Raw genomic sequence first — 23,071 nt, forward strand, 5'->3', positions numbered from 1 at the left:
CTTGTTGGGCTCCCTGCTCAGTGGGGAGCCTGCTTTCCCCCCCCTCCCTCTATGTGCTGCTCCCCTTGCTTTTGCACTCTATGTCAAAATCTAAAAAAAAATCATAAATAAAATAAAATAAAATCTTAAAAAAAAAAAAGAAATGATTTCACAGAACATCAACTGCAGACAAAGCCACTCTGGGGTCGTGATGTGTCAAGACTGACACAGGGCCACTTCATAATTATACCCGAACACAGACCTACCCAGAACACTGTCCAACTCACAGTACACCAAGCATCCCCTTATCCTGGCGAATAGTGGTGACTGTACTGTCTTTTCACCGATTACAGCTTACCCTCACTCCAGTCTGCCTTCCCTACATATACGATTTATTGAGATCCCTAACCAGAATTCCTGGTTATAGCATCCAATATAGAGCAAAGCCCCACTTCCTCAAAACTCAGCCAAAGTCATGAGATAGAGGCCCTAATCTCATAGTAATTCCTTGGTAACCTCCTCTTATTGAGATGTCCCATGGTTGCATGGCGTGCCTTCTCCATCCTGGAACTAGAACTAACTCTAACCTGTCAATTCCAGGAGTGCTCCTAGTGGTCTTTGGCTACAAGGCACTGGATGGTCATAAACATGTTCTAGTTCTACCAGGGGGTGTGGGAGGGAAAGAGAGAGCTCACCCTTCCCTTGAGTCTGCTTTCCCCTCCACTTGCCCTATGTCTCTCACCTTCCCACTAATCTTCGATTTTTTTCAAAGCCTCAACTTTAAACACTGCTTCACATTTACTTCTCAATTCACAGTAATCTTTCTTCCCTTGCCTGTATGTCTCCAAAGCCAGGGCAAGAACTTCCCAGACTACAAGGCAGCTTCAGGTGGTTCAGCCTCTCCTGAACATCGCCGATGGTTTATAGCCAAGTCGCCGATGACCTTCTAACTGCAAAATCTTAAAGGCTTTTCTAAGACGTCAACCTCTCTGTTATTTCAGAAGGCTTTGTCTCTGTTGAACACCTCTACCATGTTGAGATGTCTTCCTTGAGTCTCCCAGTCTCCCAAGCCGGTCCCTTCTCCAGAATTCCTTTTTCTTCCTGCTCCTGTGCCATCACCGGCCTTCCACACTGGGGGCCTTCCTCCCTTTCCTGACGAGCTCCTTGGATGTGCACATTCCATCCTAAAAACCAGCATGCTGACTGTTCTCAGATTAGCCTCTCGTCCCAGCAGGCTCTTGGGAGGGTCCTGCAGGGTGGAAAGCAACTTCCTCGGGGACAACGTGTTGAAGTTCAGTCTGTTATTTTCTCTTTCAAACACCTCTAATGTTTCTTCATTTCTTCTCTCAGTCCCTGGCATCACTGGTTACTGAGTCACCCAAGCCAGAAACCACAGACTCACCCTGGACCCTCTTCCTGCCCTTATTCCCTACAATGATCACATCTTCTCCGAAGTCCCTCTATCATATTCCCTTCTTTCTAGTCTCCAAGACCCCAATTTTTTAGAAAAGATTTTATTTATTTGACACAGAGAGAGAGAACACAAGCAGGGGGAGCAGCAGATGGAGAGGAAGAAGCAGGCTCCCCACTGAGCAGGGAGCCCAATGTGGCGCTCCATCTCAGGACCCTGGGATCATGACCTGAGCCAAAGGCAGATGCTTAACTAACTGTTTCATTTAGCTTAAAAGTTAGCTCTCACCTGGGTGACACAGCAGCCTACTACTGTGTTTAGCTTCCTCCAACTCCGATCTCTGCAACCCATCCCACGCCCTATCCCCAGCTTTCTTGCAAAGACACAGACTGCTCATGTCACTCTCCTATTTCCCACTTGCCCACAGAACAGGGTTTAAACCTCTGAGCAAACAGGGGGCCCTTTACAACCTGTTCCACTCACCTTCCCAGCTTAGCTGTAATGACCTGCCGGGTAGCTTCTTCTTTTCTGCATCTATCAGACCAGTTTGATTCAACTGTTCATTCATTCATTCAGTAAACATTTATCGGGTGCATACAGCCATTGTGTGAGGCTTCAGCAATTCGGTAATAAAAAAGCACCATCCCTGCCCTCAAGGAGCCTGTATCTGATGGCAGATGAGGTACATGTGATCATGTTCTTATTAGAACATGCATTAAATAGTTGTCAAGTTAAATGAGTGCATGCTGAAATAAGTGCTTCATTGGAAAGGCAGCATCATGTGAGGGTCGATATCATGGGCTACTAGACAAACTGCCTGAGCTCCTGTCCCAGCTCTGCCAATTTCTAGCTGTGTGACCTTAAGCAAGTTATCCTCACTGTGTCTTTGTTTCATCATCTTTAAAGTGGAGGTCAGAGTAGTTCCTTCTTTAGAAGGTTGCTGTAAAGATGAAATGAAGCCATGTGTGTAGAATGAATGGGGAGAGTGGAGTCTGGCATTTAACGGTGTTGACAGTGTTTTCATTTGTAGTATTATTGTGCTTTGAGAGGTATGGCCAAGTGTTATGTAACCATGTATGAGACGCCAGGATCAGCTTCAGGAGGAGCTTGAGGGAGATCAGAGATGTTTTTTTTGTCAGGAGGAGGCAATACCCAAGCAGGGTCTGAAAGCCTGAGTGACGCAGACAAGCCACATAAAGGTAGTCCCGCCCAAGAAAACGGGAGGCATAGTGTGTGTAAATACTATGAGGGTGATAGAGTGAGGTGCATTCTGGGAATTTTAAGGTAGAACCAATAGGATGACAAGAAATGAGGCAGGGAGGGGCACCTGGGTGGTTCAGTCAGTTAAGTATCTGACTATCAGTTTCCACTCAGTCGTGATCTCATGGTCATGGGTTTGAGCCCTGTGTCGGACTCTGCACTCAGCATGGAGTCTGTTCAGATTCTCTCTCTCTCTCACTCCCTCTCTCTCTCCCTCTTCCTCTCCCCCCTTAAATAAATACATAAAATCTTAAAAAAAAAGTAATGAGGGGGTGGAGGCAAATTGAAGCCACATTTTAAGGGATTTTCTTTGTATGCTGTGATAAGCAGTAGAGATTTTTATCTTGAAGATGAACTATTGCCTCCAATTGAGATATTGAAGGGTTTTCAGAAGGGACATGATAGATCATGTTTCCATCTTAGAAAGCTCATTATTGCAGCCCTGATTAAGGTGCTGGGAAAGTGGGCACAGGAAATTCCAAGAGGTGGCTATTAAGCAAAGCCCCAAGGAGATGATGGGGTTTGATCCAAGGTGGGTCAGTAGAAATGGGAAGGAGATAGATGGAATTCCTTTGCTTTTTTTTTTTTTTTTTTTCTTAAACTGCTGCTGACCCTTCAGGACTTGCTCCCTGGAGAGACTTTCCTAAAGCCCCCAGGCAAATCTAGCTGATCTGCCATTTATACCCCACCCCTCAGGAACAGAAATGGGTCTCTCTTTACTTTTATAGCCATATTTAGCACTGTGAGCGAAGACAGCGTGTTGGAGGTGTTAGATATACGTTTACAGAATAAAATTCTTCAGCAAATGTCTTCTAAGGAAAAGGATTGAGATGACAGACCATCCAAGACTAGTATGTTTTCTGATCCTTTTACTTTTTCAATATGCTTAGCCACCAATACAGTCTTATAATAATAGCTGTCCCCAAGCTCCACAAAGCAAAATTTGCTTTGTTTAAATTGTTTACTTTAATTAAAATCAGCAAACCTACTGACTATGTTGTAATTGAAAGGCACTATGCTTTGGTATATACTGATTGTCATTTTTTCCTCTCTCATAAACGCATTAAATATTCTCCATCCAATGCATAGGAAATTATAACACGTTAAATTTACGTTATTTTATTTAAGGAGATAATTAATGTTCTAATTAAAAGTAGATAGGTCCAAAATAGATCTATGGTTTACAGCACCAATTATTTCCCTTATTATTCTTGACAGCAGGAGGCCATCACTCTTGCTAGTATTCTTTCCACCCTGTCTTGGATGGATTGATATGATTTCAATTGATTAGGTGCTGTTGAAAAGCTCAGTGTTTTCCTTTGGTCCTGGGCTGAATAGTATTTTTAATAATATGCACATCTACCATTGTGTAAATCATACTCATGTGCAATCTGACTATATAAGGCTTTCTTCTTCTTCTTCTTTTTTTAACCCACTGGTTGAGAATTTTTTTCCCACTGGTTTTTCTTATCTTTTTCTTTTCATTCTAAGTGAACCCAATTCCAACAATTCATTTACAAAAGAAAAGACTCAAAAATCCAACGCTTAAAAGAGATCAGCTTTTAAGCAATGTTAAATGTTAATAAAATTAGACATTTCTTCTGACACCATGCATTTTTCAGAACATTAATGTTCACTGTGTTATACAGTGTTCTATATTTTCAGTATTGTGAACATTCTGAGTCTGGAAAAAGATCTGCGTTGTGATAGATACCTTGAGCTTACTACCAAGGCTATCACAGTTTTGCATTCACAAAAGTCATAGTAAAAATCTGCTCAACCCAAGAACCCTGATAATATATTTGAAACTATAATTAGAATGAGGTTTTCTGATTCAAGAGTTATATATGTAAGCAATCAGGAGTTTACCAGTAATAATCGTCCAGAACCACATTAACTAGGTAAAGCCATATTGAGGATGTATATACTACTACCAATAATGAATGGTATTTTTTTACGCCTTTCAAAAACCAATATAATTTTCCCTCATTTCTTTCCTAGGCCCATTAGATTCTTTTTAACAGAAATAAGACTGTAGAAATTTCCTTTAAATTAAAAAATGTAATTCTTAAGCTAACAAATTTCCCAAAAATATCGCTGTGTAGATAAAAATGGATGTTAGACCTATGATGATGGTGTAAATGGCATGACATTAAAAAGACTGGTTTGAAATGTATTCATTGTCAAACACTTAATCAATGAGTAGATGAATGGCTGAGAAAAACTTGTATTCAGTCTATCAGCATTTTTTGAATAGTCATATGCCAGGTTCCAGGGAACCACAGAGCTCTAAAGACATACAGTTTACACTTGAGAAGCTCAGTCTCTGATGTGTAATATTCATTTCTTTTCAGAAGAAAATTCTATGTGAAGCAGTAAGGGCTACAATGAAGACACAAACGAAGTCAGGTAGAAGCCCAGGAAGCAAAGTGAACAACTTTGTGTTGGGGCGTGGATCCTGTTTTCCACCCTTTCATGGCGTGCATACATGTGTGTACCTGTGCATATATGCATCTGTGTCTGGTATAGATGAAAGTTAGGATGTATATGAGGCACTCACAAAGTAGAAGTCATTGAATGTGACTACTTAATGTCCTTTAGTTAATATATCTAAAATGATACAGTATCTGTTCACAAATCTGAAATGAATGGTGCACACAATTGAAACAAGAACATAAATACTGAACATAAGGGCATGTTTAAAAGCAATAAATAGAAACATTTTCAACAAAGTTGGCAAGAAATTTAAGTGGTAAAGTAAGCAGATACATTTCTGTAGAATTCTAAAACTACTAAGAGTTATATTTCCAGGACAACTAAATGTAATTAGTTTGAGGAAAAAAATTAGTAAAAGTAGATAAATTTTCTCTTGGTTTATTTTGCTCACACTTAGTATTCTCAGAAGTCTACAGATATTTATCAATGACTAACTATGTAATTCTTAGGGATATGAAGGGATCAATAATTCCATTTTTAAAGCATCATGATCAAGTAATAGCAATGAAATACTTACTCAGTACATAGAACACTGGGCCTAACATGAATAATTTTGACATGACCAACATAGAGGAGTCAAAGATGATTCTTACTTACCTCCTTGTTCACATAGCTGCTGGGCTAAAGCATCTTTGAAAATGATCTGGCCCCTGTGTGTCGCCGTAGCCCTGAAAATGAATGGGAAAGGTTAAGCTAAATCTTGTAATAAGTTAGGTGATAATTGAATTGCATTTTTAAAACTTTTTGAAAAACCTCATTTTCAAATGTTATTGTGTAGATATGCTCTTTTAAAAAATGAGTGCATTTGAACAGAGATACAAATGAACAAGAGTCAAGGCTTAGATGAAGGCCCCTGGATTGAGAAATATCTTCTGTTTTCCTTTGTAAAGATATTGTAACATTTGTGGGCTTATTCCGAAAACAGTAGATGTGAGGAAATCCTGGGTAGGAGAAAAAAGTATGGAAAGGATGCTTTTTAAAGTTTCTTCCTCAGAAGACGGATACAAAATGCTTTGTGAAACAATGATGCTGTTACCACTGGAGAAAGGTGCTCAGAATGTACTTTTTTCTGAAATCAACAGTCACCATAACACATAGAGAAGTTAGAGAATTACATTTTTTCAAAAGCATTTTTTTTTTTTAAATGGGGCTATTCAGAGCTTTCGTAATTACAAACCTGTCTTAATAAAATACACCCTTTCTCCCTACAGGGTCTAACTCACCATTTGAAGTAGATGTGTATCTTTCACCTCTTCTAATCAGAGCTCTGCACATTTATTAGTGAAAAATAGCATGCTTGCAGTGGATGTATTACTCAATGGCTATACCAGGAACCATTTTATTAAAGGCAGTCTTACTTATGGCTCCTGTTTGAGGTATGTTTCCTCAAAAAGAACTTTTCAGCACAAAATGCATTGTTTGAACAAATTTAAAGGACAAAATCATGCCTCTTTATGAAAATTGATTTTTAAAAAAATAAGCCTTACACAAACCTTTTTAATAACGAAAACACATTAAATCTCAACTTGAGTTCTACCAAAACCACGTGAGGACAAAAAATAATTTGACTTAGTCAATGTTTACTGAAGATGGATTACGTACAAGGCACTGTGCTAGGTCACCAGTGGGCAAAATTTGGCCTCTGCATTTCCCCCTCCATTTGCATATCTTTCAGTCAACAGCTTATCCTTTGTGGGGCCCACAGGACCTCCTGGCTCCCAACATTCCCCACTTCAGTCTCTATGTGGATGTCCTTTCTTCCTCTGCCCTGCAGACCTTTCCCATTTCTATTCCCCATTGAATTGTTACTATCATTAGCATCAGCTACCAGGACCCAATGCTCCAAACGTAATCTGACAAACAAAGCCACACTGGAGTATTAATGGGTGATGTTGCTCCAAGATAACGAATTTCAGCAGTGAGACAGAAAATACTACACTTAAACACACACACACACACACACACAATGGCACGATAGTGAGAGCTCTGAATGGTGGAAGGGAGACAGAATCAGAGAGACAAGTCACTGGGAAGCCTTCATCTCATACTGCATGTGAAGTTTGTAAGGTAATCGCCCTTGTTCTTGCATAGTAATCATTATCGAAATTACTGATAAACAGACATTACCACACCATATATTCACATATGTTTCTAGGTTTTCCTTTGCTTTTAGCAAGCTGACAATGAAGAGGACTAAACATAGGTCCAATCCAAGCCATAACCATGGCCTATGGGCTCACTGATCCATTACAGGTGTTATGCTCAGAGGGCGCATGGAAACTTGACTGACCTAAACACATTTCATTGTCAACTCTCTATCCAGTCAAGAGCTTCTGAGTTCACACAACACCTCTAGCAGCAACGCAGCAATCGTAAATGGAAAATTGTAATTTGACATTTGCTTTGGCAGGAACATATTTTCTGAAATCACTAACCACCAAGAAAAGTCCCACAACATAACAATGTAATTGTTTACTGTAGTTGTCTTCTGATTCTAAGTGTAGAATATCCCTATTGTGGTATTTCTCATTGATCCACAAACTTATCATCGTGCCAGTCTCCGTTCCCATAAACACAATGAGACCAAAGGATCTAGATAAAACTCAGGCAACAGAGGTTTTGTCTTTTCCATATCAGAGATACGGAAACAGCCTGGTCACAGGACCTTGTGACTAGTCCATCCGGCTTGCCCCTCACACGATTTCGTCAGATTCAGTACTTGTTACTTTCATCTGTGTTCTCATTTCTGTTCCTTTGGTTCCATGAGGGACTAGGGAATAACTGACACTGAAGGCCCTTTGATCACCTAGTCACAATTTCTTGAGCAGCGGTACTCATTCTTCAAACAAATACACGAAATCTCAGAATATTCCTCTCTTCCTAGCTTTTGAAGTCTTTGGGTTCCCTCCACTCACACAGCTTGTTCCTCACCACCCATTCCCCAGAACTTCTTGGGACACACTTCTTGGGAACTCTCAGGGCTTTAGAGTGGCAGAGTGTGAAAAATACTGATCTCATCTACCTCGTTACAGTGCCCGGATCACGGAACCGAGGCCATTGAGAACATGCTGCAGGGTACACGGCATGGTAATGGCAGAGAGGACCTGATTCAAGGTCTTGATGCCAGGCCATGGATACTTTCCAAGTTTTCAAAAAGTGCTCCATGGTTGTGTCTTGAGGTTTCCGTGGGAGTCCGAGGGAGGGACAGCAGGTACCCCCATTCCAAACCAGAGCACCTGTGCTTTATGTGTTCTAAAATATTTGAGGTTTGAAGGAAGGGCTCAGCAAGTAGGAACTGGCTTAAGAAACACACCAAATGCCCAATGTTATCATCTGAAGTCCTCTGCTTGGGAAAAGTCAAAATAATAATAACAATAATGTGACTGGTATATGTTTATATATATAAACTATTTATATCTGCTTTTATATATGAGTATATACAGACATACACACATATATTTATATATACATTTAAACAGATATACATATACGTGTATATGAACATATATATACCATGTATATGTACACATACATATAGTTGTTGTTGTTGTTATTCTAACACCTATCAAGAAATGAAATCTACCCTTTGCAAAGTACTATTGTAATGGCTCTAAATAAATTAACTCAATTAATCTCGACAACAAGTCTACAAGGTAGACAGTATTATTCCCATTTTTCTGGGACAGAGAATTATGGTGTGATTTCCCTAATGTCACATGACTGATTAAACTCAGTCTGAGTGTAGGGTCCTTGCTTTTAACCATTAAAATGTAAAATTTAATGTAAGACCATTGCATTAAATTGTCTTCGATCTGGTTCAAAGATTTGAAGGTAGCTTTCACTCTCTCTTCAGAAGGAAAGCCTGCTTTCAGGGCCTGATCTTTAAATTCATGTCGCCTATGGCTTGGGCTCTCTACTCCATTCCTTCCCTTTACAGCTAGGCCCTTTTATTTAATCCCCTTTGGGACAAACTTCTTTTCTGTTTCCAGTTGGAAATTTGGCCACGTGGCCAGCAACTCCACGGGATTTGCCTTTAGTATTTTTTTTTAATTTAATTTTTTTTCAGTATTCCAAGATTCATTGATTATGCACCACACCCGGTGCCCCATGGATTTGCCTTTAAAGACAGCATTCCTCTCTCTTTTAAATTTTAATTCCAGTATAGTTAACATACAGTGTTATATTGATTTCAGGTGTAAAAATTAGTGTAGGCCATGGTTATGGCTTGGATTGGACCTATCTCACAATACTCTGTGAGTCCCTTGGCTTCTGATCAGCTCACCAGAGACCCCTTCCAACTCTGAGCCACATTTGCTCCAAAGGCCCCACCCCAGCCCTCGTGCTGTCTTCACCTCTACCAAAGACAAGCACACTGGATGCCAACCTCATCCACACCACTACCCAAACTGGAGGGACACAAAGGACACAAACACATGTTGAAGATAGTTATCATATGCATGACTTTCTTTACAGACCTTTAAACCCCTTAGATAATGTTTTAATATAAAGGTGCCCAACCCTCTGGTAGTGTATATAGCTAATCATTTTAAGGGCCTGCATATTCACATCTTCTCTTGGGGAGAAGAAAGAACAGAACCCAGGTGACCAGCAAGAACACAAGTCCTACTGCTTTGTACCATGAGATGTTGGCCCCACACTCAGGCTGCAGCTAATGTCAGTAATGGCAAGCCTACTTTGAACATATTTAGAACTATGAAATAATTCATGGTAGCCTGCCTACAAATTATAGCATGTATTTCAAAAACGTTATGACTATCTATACTTACATAATGACAAATAAATATAAATATATCTAAATATATAAACACAAATTTATACATTTAAACAGAGAAATATATTTATATATCCTACATACTCAAAAATTGTTAATAGCACAGTAAGTCAGAATCTAAAGTCTCAAGCATTGTCTTCCAATTTTTAATCCACACTATATTTTTCTTTTTGTATAAAAATAAACAGCTATGTTAGATGGTGACAGCCTTATCATTCTCAGAATCACTTCTGTGTAATTTACAGCTTTCCTTTGGGGGCATGCCTATCAAATTTCTGGTGCTAATAACTATGTTGGCACTACTTTCACTTAATTTCCTCTAAGGAGCAGTAATTGTTCAGAAGAGGTGAGAAAAATCTTCATTGTTCCCTATTCCAAGGAGTAGACCAAATTTCTCAAACAAGTTTCTAGTAAGTACTTCTCATCTTCTTGGGAGATACAGATATTTCTAGGGCAAGTTTGCCAACAAGAATCCCTATTAAATAAGTAATTTTAAAATTCCTTTGGGCTGTTAAGATCTATAATTTAAAAGCTCTGTAGATTTCACCAAATGAAGAAAATTCATTATGATCATCACATTCAGAGCTCGAAATAGCCATTGTTATGAATTTGAAAGAACACTCCAGATTCTAATTTTAAAGTGAACTCCTAGAGCAGCTGTGAGCCCCAGCCATTTAAGAACTAGTGCATATCCAGGGGAGGCATGATGTTGAAGCTCAGTGTCTGGAGTAGCAAGACCAGTGTTTAAACGCAGTAAGCTGCACTTATGAGCTAGCTGAGTTTGCCCAACTTCTTTGATTACTCTAGGATTCAGAATTCCTACACGAAGACAGGGCTAATAATAGCAATTATTGTTTAAAGATATAAAAATCACTCTTCAGATACTTATAGTCTGTCTACCTAAATAGATTTCAAGCTCTCTGGAATAGTAGGCATAGTTCATTATAAAGAAATATCCCCCATAAGGCACATGCCATAATGACTTCAACATTTGAAGGAATCAACACTAAGCTTTCCAGTTCACAATTCATTTGCAATGTGCAATACTGTCATCCAGTTTCCAAACTGGAGTAAGACAGAAGTTTAATATCGTTTTTACAATGCCTACCCAAGTGTATTGCTTATTTTATGAATCGTTTTACTCACAAAGTACTTAAAGAGTCATTTTTAAACCCAGGGCAACCCAGTAGTGGGTTACTTTTCCCAACATTTTCTCCTGCTTTACCAATGAGTTATATGTTACTGTGCCTAGTCCATTCACAGTTGGAAGGTCATTCATTAATCAGCAATCTGATGTTAACCACCCACCAGGAAATCTTACTAAATATGTGGAATATGGGAAAGGAGAGAGATGGTCTGAGTTTGGTAAATTTAATATTCAAAGGAATCAGTTCACTTGAAAATACTCTTGCCCCCTCTTCATCAGCAAAATGTTGTACTTGGTCATTAGGTTGTGGACGCAGCTTGACCCTTATTAAAATAAAACAGAAATTACCAAATCCTTAAAACATATGAAAAGGAGTAGTGAATAACTTCAGGGAGAAATATTTTTATATTAAACTCTTAAACTATGCCTAGGCCATCACAAAATGGTGAAATTGTGTATGTTTTCATAATGCTTTTGTTTTTCAAAGTTCTTACTGCTCTTTTTAATTACTTTTTGTTTTTTATAATTTTTTAAAAGGATTTATTTGTTGGGGCACCTAGGTGGCTCAGTGGGTTAAGCCTCTGCCTTCAGCTTAGGTCATGATCCCAGGGTCCTGGTATCAAGCCCCGCATCGGGCTCTCTGCTCAGCAGGGAGCCTGCCTCCCTCTCTCTCTCTCTCTGCCTGCCTGTGCCTACTTGCAATCTCTGTCTGTCAAATAAATAAATAAAATCTTTAAAAAAAAAAGATTTATTTGTTTATTTGAGAAAGAGAGCGCGCACGCACCAGCATGTGGGCGAATGGGAGAGGGGCAGAGGGAGAGAATCTTCAAGTAGCCTCCCTGCTGAGCGCAGAGCCAGACACAGGGCTGGGTCCCACAACCCATGAGACCCTGAGCTGAGCCAAAACCAAGAGTCAGATGTCCAACTGACTGAGCCACCCACATGCCCCTGCTCTCTTTTTTATAATTATATCTTTTATTACTAAGCCATACCATTTTTTCCAACTGTCAAATGTATAAATATTTCCTTCCCCTTAAAACAAGTTTCAGCATTAATGTTCACTATCCAGTAATCACTCTCACATTTATCCTTCTTTTCCATCTCCACAGCCACTGTTTTAATTCAGGATTCAATACTTTGTCATCTGATAAACTGCAATCCTCTCTTGATTGGAATCCCCCTCCAGACTGACCCCCATGCCAATCCAGCTTCCACACTGTGCCAGTTTTCTTGCGAAAATTCCTTGAAATCCTGCTGTGGCTCTCTATCATTTAAAGGATTCTGTCAAATTCCTTAGCATGGCTTGAAAGGTTCTTTGGGATCTGGTCCCTACCCACATGTCCAGGCTCATCTCTCACCATGCCCTGCAACTGAGTATTATAGTAGTTCTCACAGGTTCCAGAATGTATGACTTCTCTCATGCCCCCGAGATTCTACATATCCTGTCCCCTGTGCATGGAAATCTCCTGCCAAAACTTTGATTCTTTCTCTAAAATTAATCCAGGAATCAGTCAGCCAGCTATCTTTCTCAGGATGAAACTGACCCAGAGGAAAAGGAGCTAAGGCCATCACAGCCTGCAACTTGTAGACCCTTATGAGCCCTGCATGAGTTGTTCTTCTGAGCTCCCTCTAGCTTGGAGCTTATGCCGGTCCTTCCAGAGCCTAAAGAAGCTCCTTGTACCTTCACAGCCTTGAGAATGCCTCCTCAGCTACATGGTGTGTGAGACAATGAAGTCTGGGAAGCACGAACAACCGCCTGAGTCAAGGCTGGGATGTACTCCTTGACCCTGCCTGAGCCTGTGGCTGGTAAGAAGTCTCTTCCCCCAATGTCCCCATTCTAGACATGTTTAGAAGGTGCTGCCACGGCAGATATCACTAATCAAGAAAAGCATTCATTGTAACGGAACCCAGACATAGCCTACCTCACTACCCACAACCCTAGGCTCTAAGCAGCCCCTCTGTTTATTTATACATAACAGATAGCATACTTAGAATTTCTGGCCTAAGGACACCTCAGGGGTGACAGGACCTTGGCATAACCCCAGCACAGACAGAACAATCAAAGGCAAGGACCCAGTCCTGGTGCTGGAAAGCCATGATTTCTTTGAGGACTGACATATACCTACCTGATGAAGATCAAACTGTATATACTATTGGGAGAAAGTCTCTACTCACCTAGGTAGTGAAAGAACAGCAAAGTCAAAAGAGGAAAACCAAGTGTTGGGTTTGAAGTGGTCACATGTGAATAGAATAAAGCAAAAGATAGTTATTAAATATAAGTTTGAGTGTCATTTTTTAAAAAGGGGCTGCGTTTATCTCTTTAAGGAGAGAAGTCATTGGTCTATAGTTAGATTTCTGGGATGAATTACAAGCACTGATTTAAAAGCATAAAATACTCTTCTAGAAAATTCAGCAGAAAGCACTGAAAAGAAAGCTTACTGTTTATAACAGGAGTTTAATCTCCATTGAAAAGTGAGCAAGGCATCACTGAAAAAGATGCCATGAGTGATCTTCCTTACCCAATTCAGAGACTTTCAGAGGTCTTTGGCATACTGAATCAGTAATGGGAATTTTCCAAAGGGTAACTCCAACTTGAAATGCAATTTGAAGGTCCGTGAAAAAAACAAAGAAGAAGAAGAAAGGAAAAGAAAAAGGAAAAAAAAAAGTCTGGGCTTTTAAGAAAAAAGCCATTTTCTGTACAACTATCATTAGATCTAGCCCATGCAGAAAAAATTTCTCCCAAAAGGGTATTTGCGATATAGATTTTACACCTTTGTGTTTATAGATAATAGTTTTAAAAGTATGCATTTGTGTTCTATTGCTATAATTAATTTTGATATTTTAGTGTGTGAAAAGAGATTTCAGGCATGGAAACCCAACCAATAACTTATGAATTTGACTGGAGATAGTTTGATTTGACACCAGACCCAAGATCACAACTCCCTTTCCTCTTCTCTGAAATGGGTCATTTTTCCACAAAAATTTTATGTTTGTGATTTCTGGGAGTGTCTTCCTTTAGATGTCAAAAGAAATTCACCAGGTTCCTAGAAGAGATGTGGTTCTTGATGTATGACCACTATTGCCTGCACATGTGGAAATCTGGCAATGCACAGATGGTCTACATTCATCTGGCCATCAAGCTGAAGGTGAAGTGGAGGTCAGAAAACCTGATTCAGACACATAGCGATGGTAGACCCAAGGACTGGAAGCTGGGGCTGGAGGCCCAGCAGATACTGCAGGACGGTAAGACCAAGACTGACATCATCCACCTGCCTTTCCACCAGGCACTGGTGGCGGGCCAGCTGGAGAGTCAGACAGCCCCAGAGGAGCCCCAAGGGAATCTAGACATGGGGGCCATAGAGCTGCACATTCAGGACCTGGGACAGAACTTCCAAGTAGAACATGTGATGGCCAAGGGTACCAAGAATCACCAAAGATACTGTCTGCATGCAGCCAAATGTAGCTGGAACTCTAATTCTCACTCAGTGTTTTCAGTAATCACTATGTGATGCTGAATTGCAATAAAGAAAAATCATTTTGGTGAAAAAGCACTGATAGTTGCAGGATAGATAACATGAAAGAGGAGAACATTTATCACTGGCAGAGTTTTTATCTTTCTTTGCTTTGCAAATCAACGACAAAGCAGATCTAGGGAGGGAAGATAACCCCAAGCAGATAAAACCATGTTTTGTTTTGTCACTGTGCCAAAGGATAGCTCTCATTAACTATTAAAAGAAGGAGAAATGCCAAATTTCTCAGGAGTGATCAGAGAACTTTAGAATAAGGGAAGGCTGATTGGACTGATTCATGTATCAAGAAGGATCATACCCAGGCGCCAAACATCTGTCAAAAGCTCCCAACTCACATGCTAGGTTTCTAAAACTGAAAGGAGGAGTGTTATAGGCCAAGATAAAGGACTTTTTATTGTCTAATTTCTAAATAGCTTCATATGAGTATTATCAGCAATGTGCATGGTTCATAGATCCTTGATTAAAAACAACAAAAAACATGTACAATTTTTGTTATTAAAAAGATCGTGTTATCTCTGCCTCCACTAAATAATTCAACAATAATTCAACTCAAATAATAATAATTCAATAATTCAACAAGCCTTTATGATATTCAAATAATTCAACAAGCCTCAGATTATGAATCTGAGGAGGTGCCCATGTATTAGCCTGTTCTAAGTGCTCACATTTCTTAGTCTGACTCTGTTGACAGAGGATAGGTGCTCAGCAAATAATTTTTTGGTTAATTTGGAATGTGCCTTTTTTATTATTAATTATTTTTATTAACATATAATGTAATATTTGCCCCAGGGGTATAGGTCTGTGAATCGTAGCCTTACACACTTCACAGCACTCACCATAGCACATACACTCCCCAATGTCCATAACCCAATGAACCGTGTCTTCTAAACAAGGCTATATGTACCCTAGACTAGGGATTTTTATCTATTTTTTTTTCCTATATTAGTACTCAAGCCTTGACACATGGTAGCCTCGCAGCAAATACATGTGGAATACACATGTGATTAGTCTGTGTATGCTTACTATATAATGTTAAATGCTTTAATAACTAATCAGTAAACTATCGCATAAGAAACATTTTGAAAGAAATGATTGTATGATAATAGTAAATGGTCAAGATAAACATTATTATAGGCAAGATTTATCTCAGAAATCAAATCAGTTAGCAATAAGAACAAGGAAAGTAATTAAGCTAATACATTTACTTGGTCACTGCAAAATGTTGTTACCATTTAATACCTTCCAGAGTTTTTTCTTAAACCATTTATATCCCAGAAATGCCATCCAAAACTTCATAGTAAAAACAGTTTTCATATCTCCTTTTTAAATCACTAAAATTCATCAAAGAAATGTACTTGAGTGACTCTACTCTTTTAAACACCTTTTTACTAAGTAAGCCTTGTGTTAATTTGCCTCAGAGGCATCCTTAGGCACGACAAGGACAAAACTGATAATATAGTTCATCAATTCAAAAGAACACCTTTGTAAAAATTATGTTATCTACTGGAGGGTGAATTAAAGAGTCTGCATATTTGTTAAAATACTAATGCAAAGTATTTAGGTGCCACTTCTGAGAAGACTAACAAAAAGAGTACAAGTTTCAGATACAAAAGAATGAAGACTGCAAAAAAAGAATGGAAGTTGCATTCTGGGTTTTTTCATTCTCTCCATGACTTAGGCCATATCATTTAACTTCTGTATGTCTCATTTTCTTAATCTATTATATAACTTGACTGCCTTGGGTAACTTCTAACAGTAAATCTGGAATCAGAACAAACATTTTGGGTTAGCACTATAGCTCAATGGTTTATGTTGACCTTATCTAAGTACCTATTTTTTAAAAGAGGACTTTAAACTTTGCACTACCTATTTTTCAGGGCTGTGGTGAAAATCAAAAGAGCTCAACTCTATAAAAAGATTGGGAAAATGTGAAGAATTATAATGATGATGTTCTGACTGGTCATTTCAGAAAGTATCCGCAGAAACATGAAAGGGGATTTTTCAAAATCCCTCCACTCTCACCACTTTTATTCAACATGGTACTAGAAGTCCTAGCCACAGCAATCAGACAAGAAAAAGAAATAAGAGGCATCCATATGGGTAAAGAAGTTAAACTGTCACTATCTGCAGATGACAAGATCCTATTCACAGAAAATCCTAAAGACGTTAAAAAAAAAAAAAACTACTAGAAGTAATAAGCAATTTCAGCAAAGTAGCAGAATACAAAATTAATATCCAGAAATTGGTAATGTTTCTATACACTAACAATGAAGTCATAGAAAGAGCAATTAAAACACACACATACACACACACCATTTACAATTGCACCAAAAGTAATAAAATACCTAGGAATAAATCAAAGAGGTGAAAGACCTATACTCCAAAAACTATGAAACACTGATGAAAGAAATTGAAGATGACAGAAATAAATGGAAAGATATTCCATGCTTATGGATTGGAAAAATCAATATTGTCAAATGTCCATATTATCCAAAGCAATCTACGAATTCAATGTAATCTCTGTCAAAATACCAATAGCACTTTTTCACAATACTAGATTAAATAATACTAAAATTTGTGTGGAACCACAAAAGACCCCAAACAGCCAAAGCAATCTTGAAAAAGCACAAAACTGAAGGTATCACAATTTTCGATTTGAAAATATATTACAAAGATGTAGCAATCAAAAAGGTATGGTCCTAGCCCAAAAATAGACACATGGATCAATGGAACAGAATAGAAACCCCCAAACCAAACCCACATTTACAGTGTCAATTAACCTATGGCAAAGGAATGCTCGTTTAGGCAGCACATATACTAATCTATGGCAAAGGAGGCAAGAATACACAATGAGGAAAAGATGGACTTTCCTATAAATGGTTCTGAAAAAACTGGCCAGTTACATACAAAAGAATGAAACCAGACTACTTTCTAGCACCATACAGAAAAATAAACTCAAAATGGATTAAAGACCTAAACATGAGCCCTGAAACCATAAAAATCCTAGAAGGGAACACAGGCAGTAATTTCTCTGATGTCAGCTATAGCAATACTTTTCTAGATGTGTCTTCTAAAGTAAGGGGAAAAAGCAAAAATAAACTATTGGGACATAGCAAAATAAAAAGCTTTTGCACAGCAAAGGAAAACATCAAGAAAACAATAAGACAACCTATTGAATGGGAGAAGATATTTGTAAATGATAAATCCAATAAGGGGTTATCATCCAAAAATATATTAAGAACAGATACAACTGAATACCAAAAAAACCAAACAATCTGATTAAAAAATGGGCAGAGGACCTGAATAGATACTTTTCCAAAGAAGACAGACAGATGGTCAACATGTGAAAAGATGCTCAACATCACTCATCATGAGGGAAATGCAAATCAAAGCCACAATGAGGTTTCACTTTAACCTGTTAGAATGGCTAAAATCAAGAAGACAAAAAACAACAAGTATTGGTAAGGATGTGGAGAAAAAGGAACCCCTGCGCACTGTTGGTAAGAATATAAACTATATAACCACTGCAGAAAACAGTTTGGAGATTCCTCAAAAAGTTACAAATAGAAATCCCATGTTATCCAATAATTCCACTATTTACCCAGGGACAATGGAAACAGTAACTAAAGATATATGCAACCCTATGTTTATGGCAGCATTATGTACAATAGTTAAGACATGCAAGCAACCTAAGTGTCCATCAATAGAGGAATGGATAAGGCAAATGCACTATATGTATACAATGGAATATTACACAGCCATAAAGAATGAGATTATGACATTTGCAACAACATGGATGAATCTAGTGGGTATTATGTTAAGTGAAATAAGACAGAGAAAGAAAAGTACCATATGATTCCACTCATAAATGGAATCTAAAAAAAAATGAGTAAACAAACAAAAGCAGAATTAGAATTATAAATACAGAGAACAAACTGATGGTTGCCAGGGAGGAACTGGGCAAAATAGGTGAAGGAGAAAGGGAAATACAGCCCTCTGGTTATGGAATGAGTAACTCATGTGAATAGAAAGCAGAGTGTAAGGAATATAGTCAATGATATTGTAATAGTGATGTAATGGGACAGATGGTAGCTCTATTTATGGTGAACATAGCATAATGTATAAACTTGTCAAATCACTAAGTTGTACACCTGAAACTAATGTACTGTCATGTGCCAACTTTACTCAAAAAAAAAAAAAAAAATCCCAAAGTATTTAGAATGAAAAGTCACCCCCTATCCTCAAAAAATAAGACTATGGGGGCACCTGGGTAGCTCAGTGGGTTAAAGCCTCTGCTTTCAGCTCAAGTCATGATCCCAGGGTCCTGGGATTGAGCCCCATGTCGGGCTCTCTGCTCAGCGGGGAGCCTGCTTCCCCTCCCCTCTCTCTCTGCCTCTCTGCCTCCTTGTGATCTCTGTCAAATAAATAAATAATTTTTTTTTAAAAAAAGACTATAAACTCTAAAATGTTTTATGACTATGACAAAGCTCATGAAAGTTCTAAGAAAGGAGAGGATATCTAAACTAGTTAATCAATCATAACAAATTAGGACAATATTGGTATATTCTTGTAAAACAATTCTGAAGAAGTTTATACAAGGGCTACTTTGGAGAAAACAAGTTTTTAATTGTTTTTTTTTTCTGATACATAAATAGTGTGTGTATTATGAGAATTTAAAAATATACAAAAGGATTAGTGTGAAAATAAAATTACTCATATCCATACCCAGGGGAGATAATCATTATTAACATTTTGGTAAACTATATTCTAGCATTTTAAATTAATTCATGAATATAAAGTTTTTAGAAAATTGTTTGCCTAGGGGTGCCTGGTGGCTTAGCTGGTTTAAGCATTTGCCTTGGCTCAGGTCATGATCTCAGGGTCCTGGGATCGAGTTCCTCGTCAGGCTCCCTGCTCAGTAGGGAGCCTGCTTGTCCCTCTCCCCCTGCCCTTCCCACTGCTCCTTCTCTCTCCCAAATAAGTAAAATCTTTTTTAAAAAATGAAACTTGCTTGTGAAAAAGCAGGTTTCTATTCCTTTATATTTAATACTTATTATAAATAGCTCTAATTAAATATTTTTAGAACAAGATTGTCAAAAGCTAAATAATGTTTCACCATATAGCTATGGCATAGTTTCTTTAACTCTTACACTGTTATTGGAATTGTATTTGTTTCTACTTTTTTGAATGTTTTAAATAATGAAGTATATAAATATCTGACCCTATCTTTAATTTTCCCCCAGCTTTACTGAGATATAACTGACACATAACACTGCATAAATTTAAGGTGTATAACATGTTGAGCTGAAACATTTACACACTGCAAAATGATTACCATGATAGCATTAGCTAACACTTCCCTTCTGTCATATAATTACCATTTCTTTTTTATGGTGAGAACATTTAAGATCTACACTCTTGGCATCTTTCAAGTATGTGATACAGTATTGTCAGCTGTAATTACTATGCTGTACATTAGATTCTCTGAACTTGTTAATTTTATAACTGGAAGTTTGTTCCCTTTGGCCTATATTTCCTCATTTCCTCTACCCATCGACCCCTGGTAATTACCGCGCCACTCTCTGTTTCTCCGAGGCAGACATTTTGTGCCTGTCTTCTATTTTAAGATGGCATTCCAGGACTGGGATAATGAAATTCAGGGCGTACACACAGAGGCCATAATTCTAAACAGCATATAAGGAAAGGCAGGTTTGCACATTGTAGTACCAGAGAGCACTCACCCCACAATAGCCCTGGTGGCACTGAGTGTTAGCAGTCCGGTCTCATTCTAAAGGTGTCAGGTTAGTCTTAATTTCCATCCCACTGATTATTAGTAGGATACTTCGCATGTTTGTTGGTTACATTTTTCAGTTGGGGGAATTAACTATTCATGTCCTTGCCCATTTTGCTATGGCTTTTAATGTTTTTTTCTAACCAATTTACAAGAACTCTTTAAATGTGAAGGCTATTAACTCTACGCTATATATTTCTTACCAATATTTTCTATGCAGTTTATAATCAGTCTTTTACTATATTTATGTTTTTAATAAAAAATTAAATTTTCATGTGATCAAATCTTTCGATCAATTCCCTCCTAATTTTTTCCAGGCTTTTCATGCTTAGGAGCTCTTTCCCCCTTCTAAACTCAGTTGAATAGATACATATATGCATTTTCTCCTGGGAAGAGAATTTTCTATTCATCTGGAATTTATTTTGGGATATGGGCATTCAGTGGATATTTAAATTTATTTTTCTGATTTATTAAAAAAATTTCCTTACATATTTTATTGAATAATTCTTTATAACCTTACTTATTATAGAATATTTCCTTTATTATGTTTTCAATATATATCACAGTTATTTCCTGAATTATCTATACATTTCTATTGACGTGAAATTATTCAATAAAGTTTTACACTAAAGACTTTCCACAGTAAACTCGATTATATAGATAGGGTAGTCAGGAATTTGGGAATAATGGTTTTTTTTTTTCCCATTATTTCTGACTTTAATAGAAATAAAGAGTCCTTGTATTAGCCATAATTAAATTAGATACATGAAGTAGAAATGCATAGTGAAACTTTCAAAATCTGCAGATTATGCTTATTTTTAGTTGTTAAATATCCATTGATTCAGATAATTTTAGGCAGTTTGAGAAGACATATTTGTCAGCTGAGCATTTGTGTGGGCAAATGCAACGAATTTGGGGGAAATATAATAATTCTGAGCCTTCTTCTCTAAAAACACTGTATCAGGGGTACCTGGGTCGTGCAGTTAAGTAAACCACCAACTCTTGGTTTCTGTTCAGGTCGTGATCTTGGAATCATCAGATCAAGCCCCAGGTCAGGCTCTGACTTCAGCACAGAGTCTGCTTAGGATTCTTTGCCCCTTTCCCACCCCCACCACTCTAGCTCTCTTTCTCTCTTGTTGATTTATAAATCAATAAATCTTTTAAAAATAAATAAATGGAAATACTGAGTCAGAGAGGGTCTGAACTTGAAATATGAAGTACAATATGGGGGCTAAAAATCAGAAGATGGAGAGAATGCCTCTGGTATGGAGGGCAGGACTGCCACCTACTTCCTGTGCATTTAACACATTGTCAAGAAATTGAAAACCAACAAGCATGAAGAGAAGATCTTAAAAGCTTCCAGGCAAAGAAAGTACAATAACTTTCAAAATAAGAATAAAATTGTGTCATTTTCACGTTCTCAATTACAGCACGGAAAGCCATCAAAATTTTCAGAGAGTACTATTTTTAATCCGGAATTCTATTTCTAGCCAACCTGTCATCAAATATAAGGAATCAAACATTGTACTTGCCAGGTATAATCTCTCAGGAGGCAACTGAGAAAGTGCTCCAGGAAAAGTAACAGAGTAAGTTAAGAAGGAGAAGAAATAATTCAAAGTGAAAAGTTGCTCAAGAAGGAAAAAATCATAGTACACCATTTGGTTCTGCACTGAATAATATTTATATAATCATTGATCAAAACACTGATGACTGATTTTATTTAAAAATGTGAAATATTTATATTGGGAGGATATGGGGATGAACTTGTGTGTTGGAGGTTAATGGCATAAAGGAAGTATATCTTCTCCTACTACCATATGAAGTCACTTGGTTTAAGTATATTATTTTAAAATATGAACATCAATACCAGAAGCAGTGGATAAAATGATGACAACAGCTTAGTCTGGGAGTGTTTCCAGAAGGAGCAGAGATGGGAAGTCTTCCATTTTATTATAAGCCTTTTCTTATGATATTTATTTATTTATTTTTAAAGATTTTATTTATTTATTTGAGAGAGAGGGCATGGGGGGTTGCTGGCAGAGAGGGGCAGAGGCATAAAGCTCCCTGTTGAGCAGGGAGCCTGATGTGGGGCTTGATCACAGGATCTTGAGATCATGACCTGAGCCAAAGGCAGATGCCTAACTGACTGAACCACCGAGGCACCCCTTATTATATGACATTTAAAACATCTTTTTGAAAAATAGAATTTAATTTAAAAAGAATGAACATCAAATCAAGTAAAGGAAGGAAATAATAAAGATTTTAAAAGATATAAATAAAAAAGAGAACAGAAAAATAATGGAAAAACTCAATGAAGGCAAAAGTGGGTTCATTGAAAAGAACAACAAAATTGACAAGTCATTTGGTAGACAGAAACAAAGAAAGAAAATCAATTTACTAAAATCAGGAATGAAAGAGGGCACATTACTATTAACTTTGCAGAAATAAAAAGGATTTTAAAGAAATACTATGATTGATTAATATCCACAAACTGGGTAACAAAGATGAAATGGACAACTTTCTAGAGAGATATAAAATACTAAAACCAATTCAATAAGAAACTGAAAATCTGAATAAAAGTATAACAAGTAAACAGATTGAATTAGTAATAAAAAAAACTTGCCACAAAGAAAACCTCAGGTCCCGGTAGCTTCACTGGTGAATT

General features: G+C 37.7%; 1 protein-coding gene across 2 annotated transcripts in view; it reads right to left on the reverse strand.

Moving 5' to 3' along the window:
• RELN (reelin) overlaps positions 1 to 23,071 on the reverse strand; it is a 510,603-nt gene that overhangs the window by 296,404 nt on the left and 191,128 nt on the right. For both annotated transcript variants that reach the window (XM_046020402.1, XM_046020401.1), the window contains exon 4: positions 5,744 to 5,814. In XM_046020402.1, the coding sequence (XP_045876358.1) occupies positions 5,744 to 5,814 (71 nt within the window). The remainder of the gene's footprint in view (positions 1 to 5,743; positions 5,815 to 23,071) is intronic.

Source organism: Meles meles, chromosome 10 (assembly GCF_922984935.1).
Source record: "Meles meles chromosome 10, mMelMel3.1 paternal haplotype, whole genome shotgun sequence".
Taxonomy (NCBI): Eukaryota; Metazoa; Chordata; class Mammalia; order Carnivora; family Mustelidae; genus Meles; species Meles meles.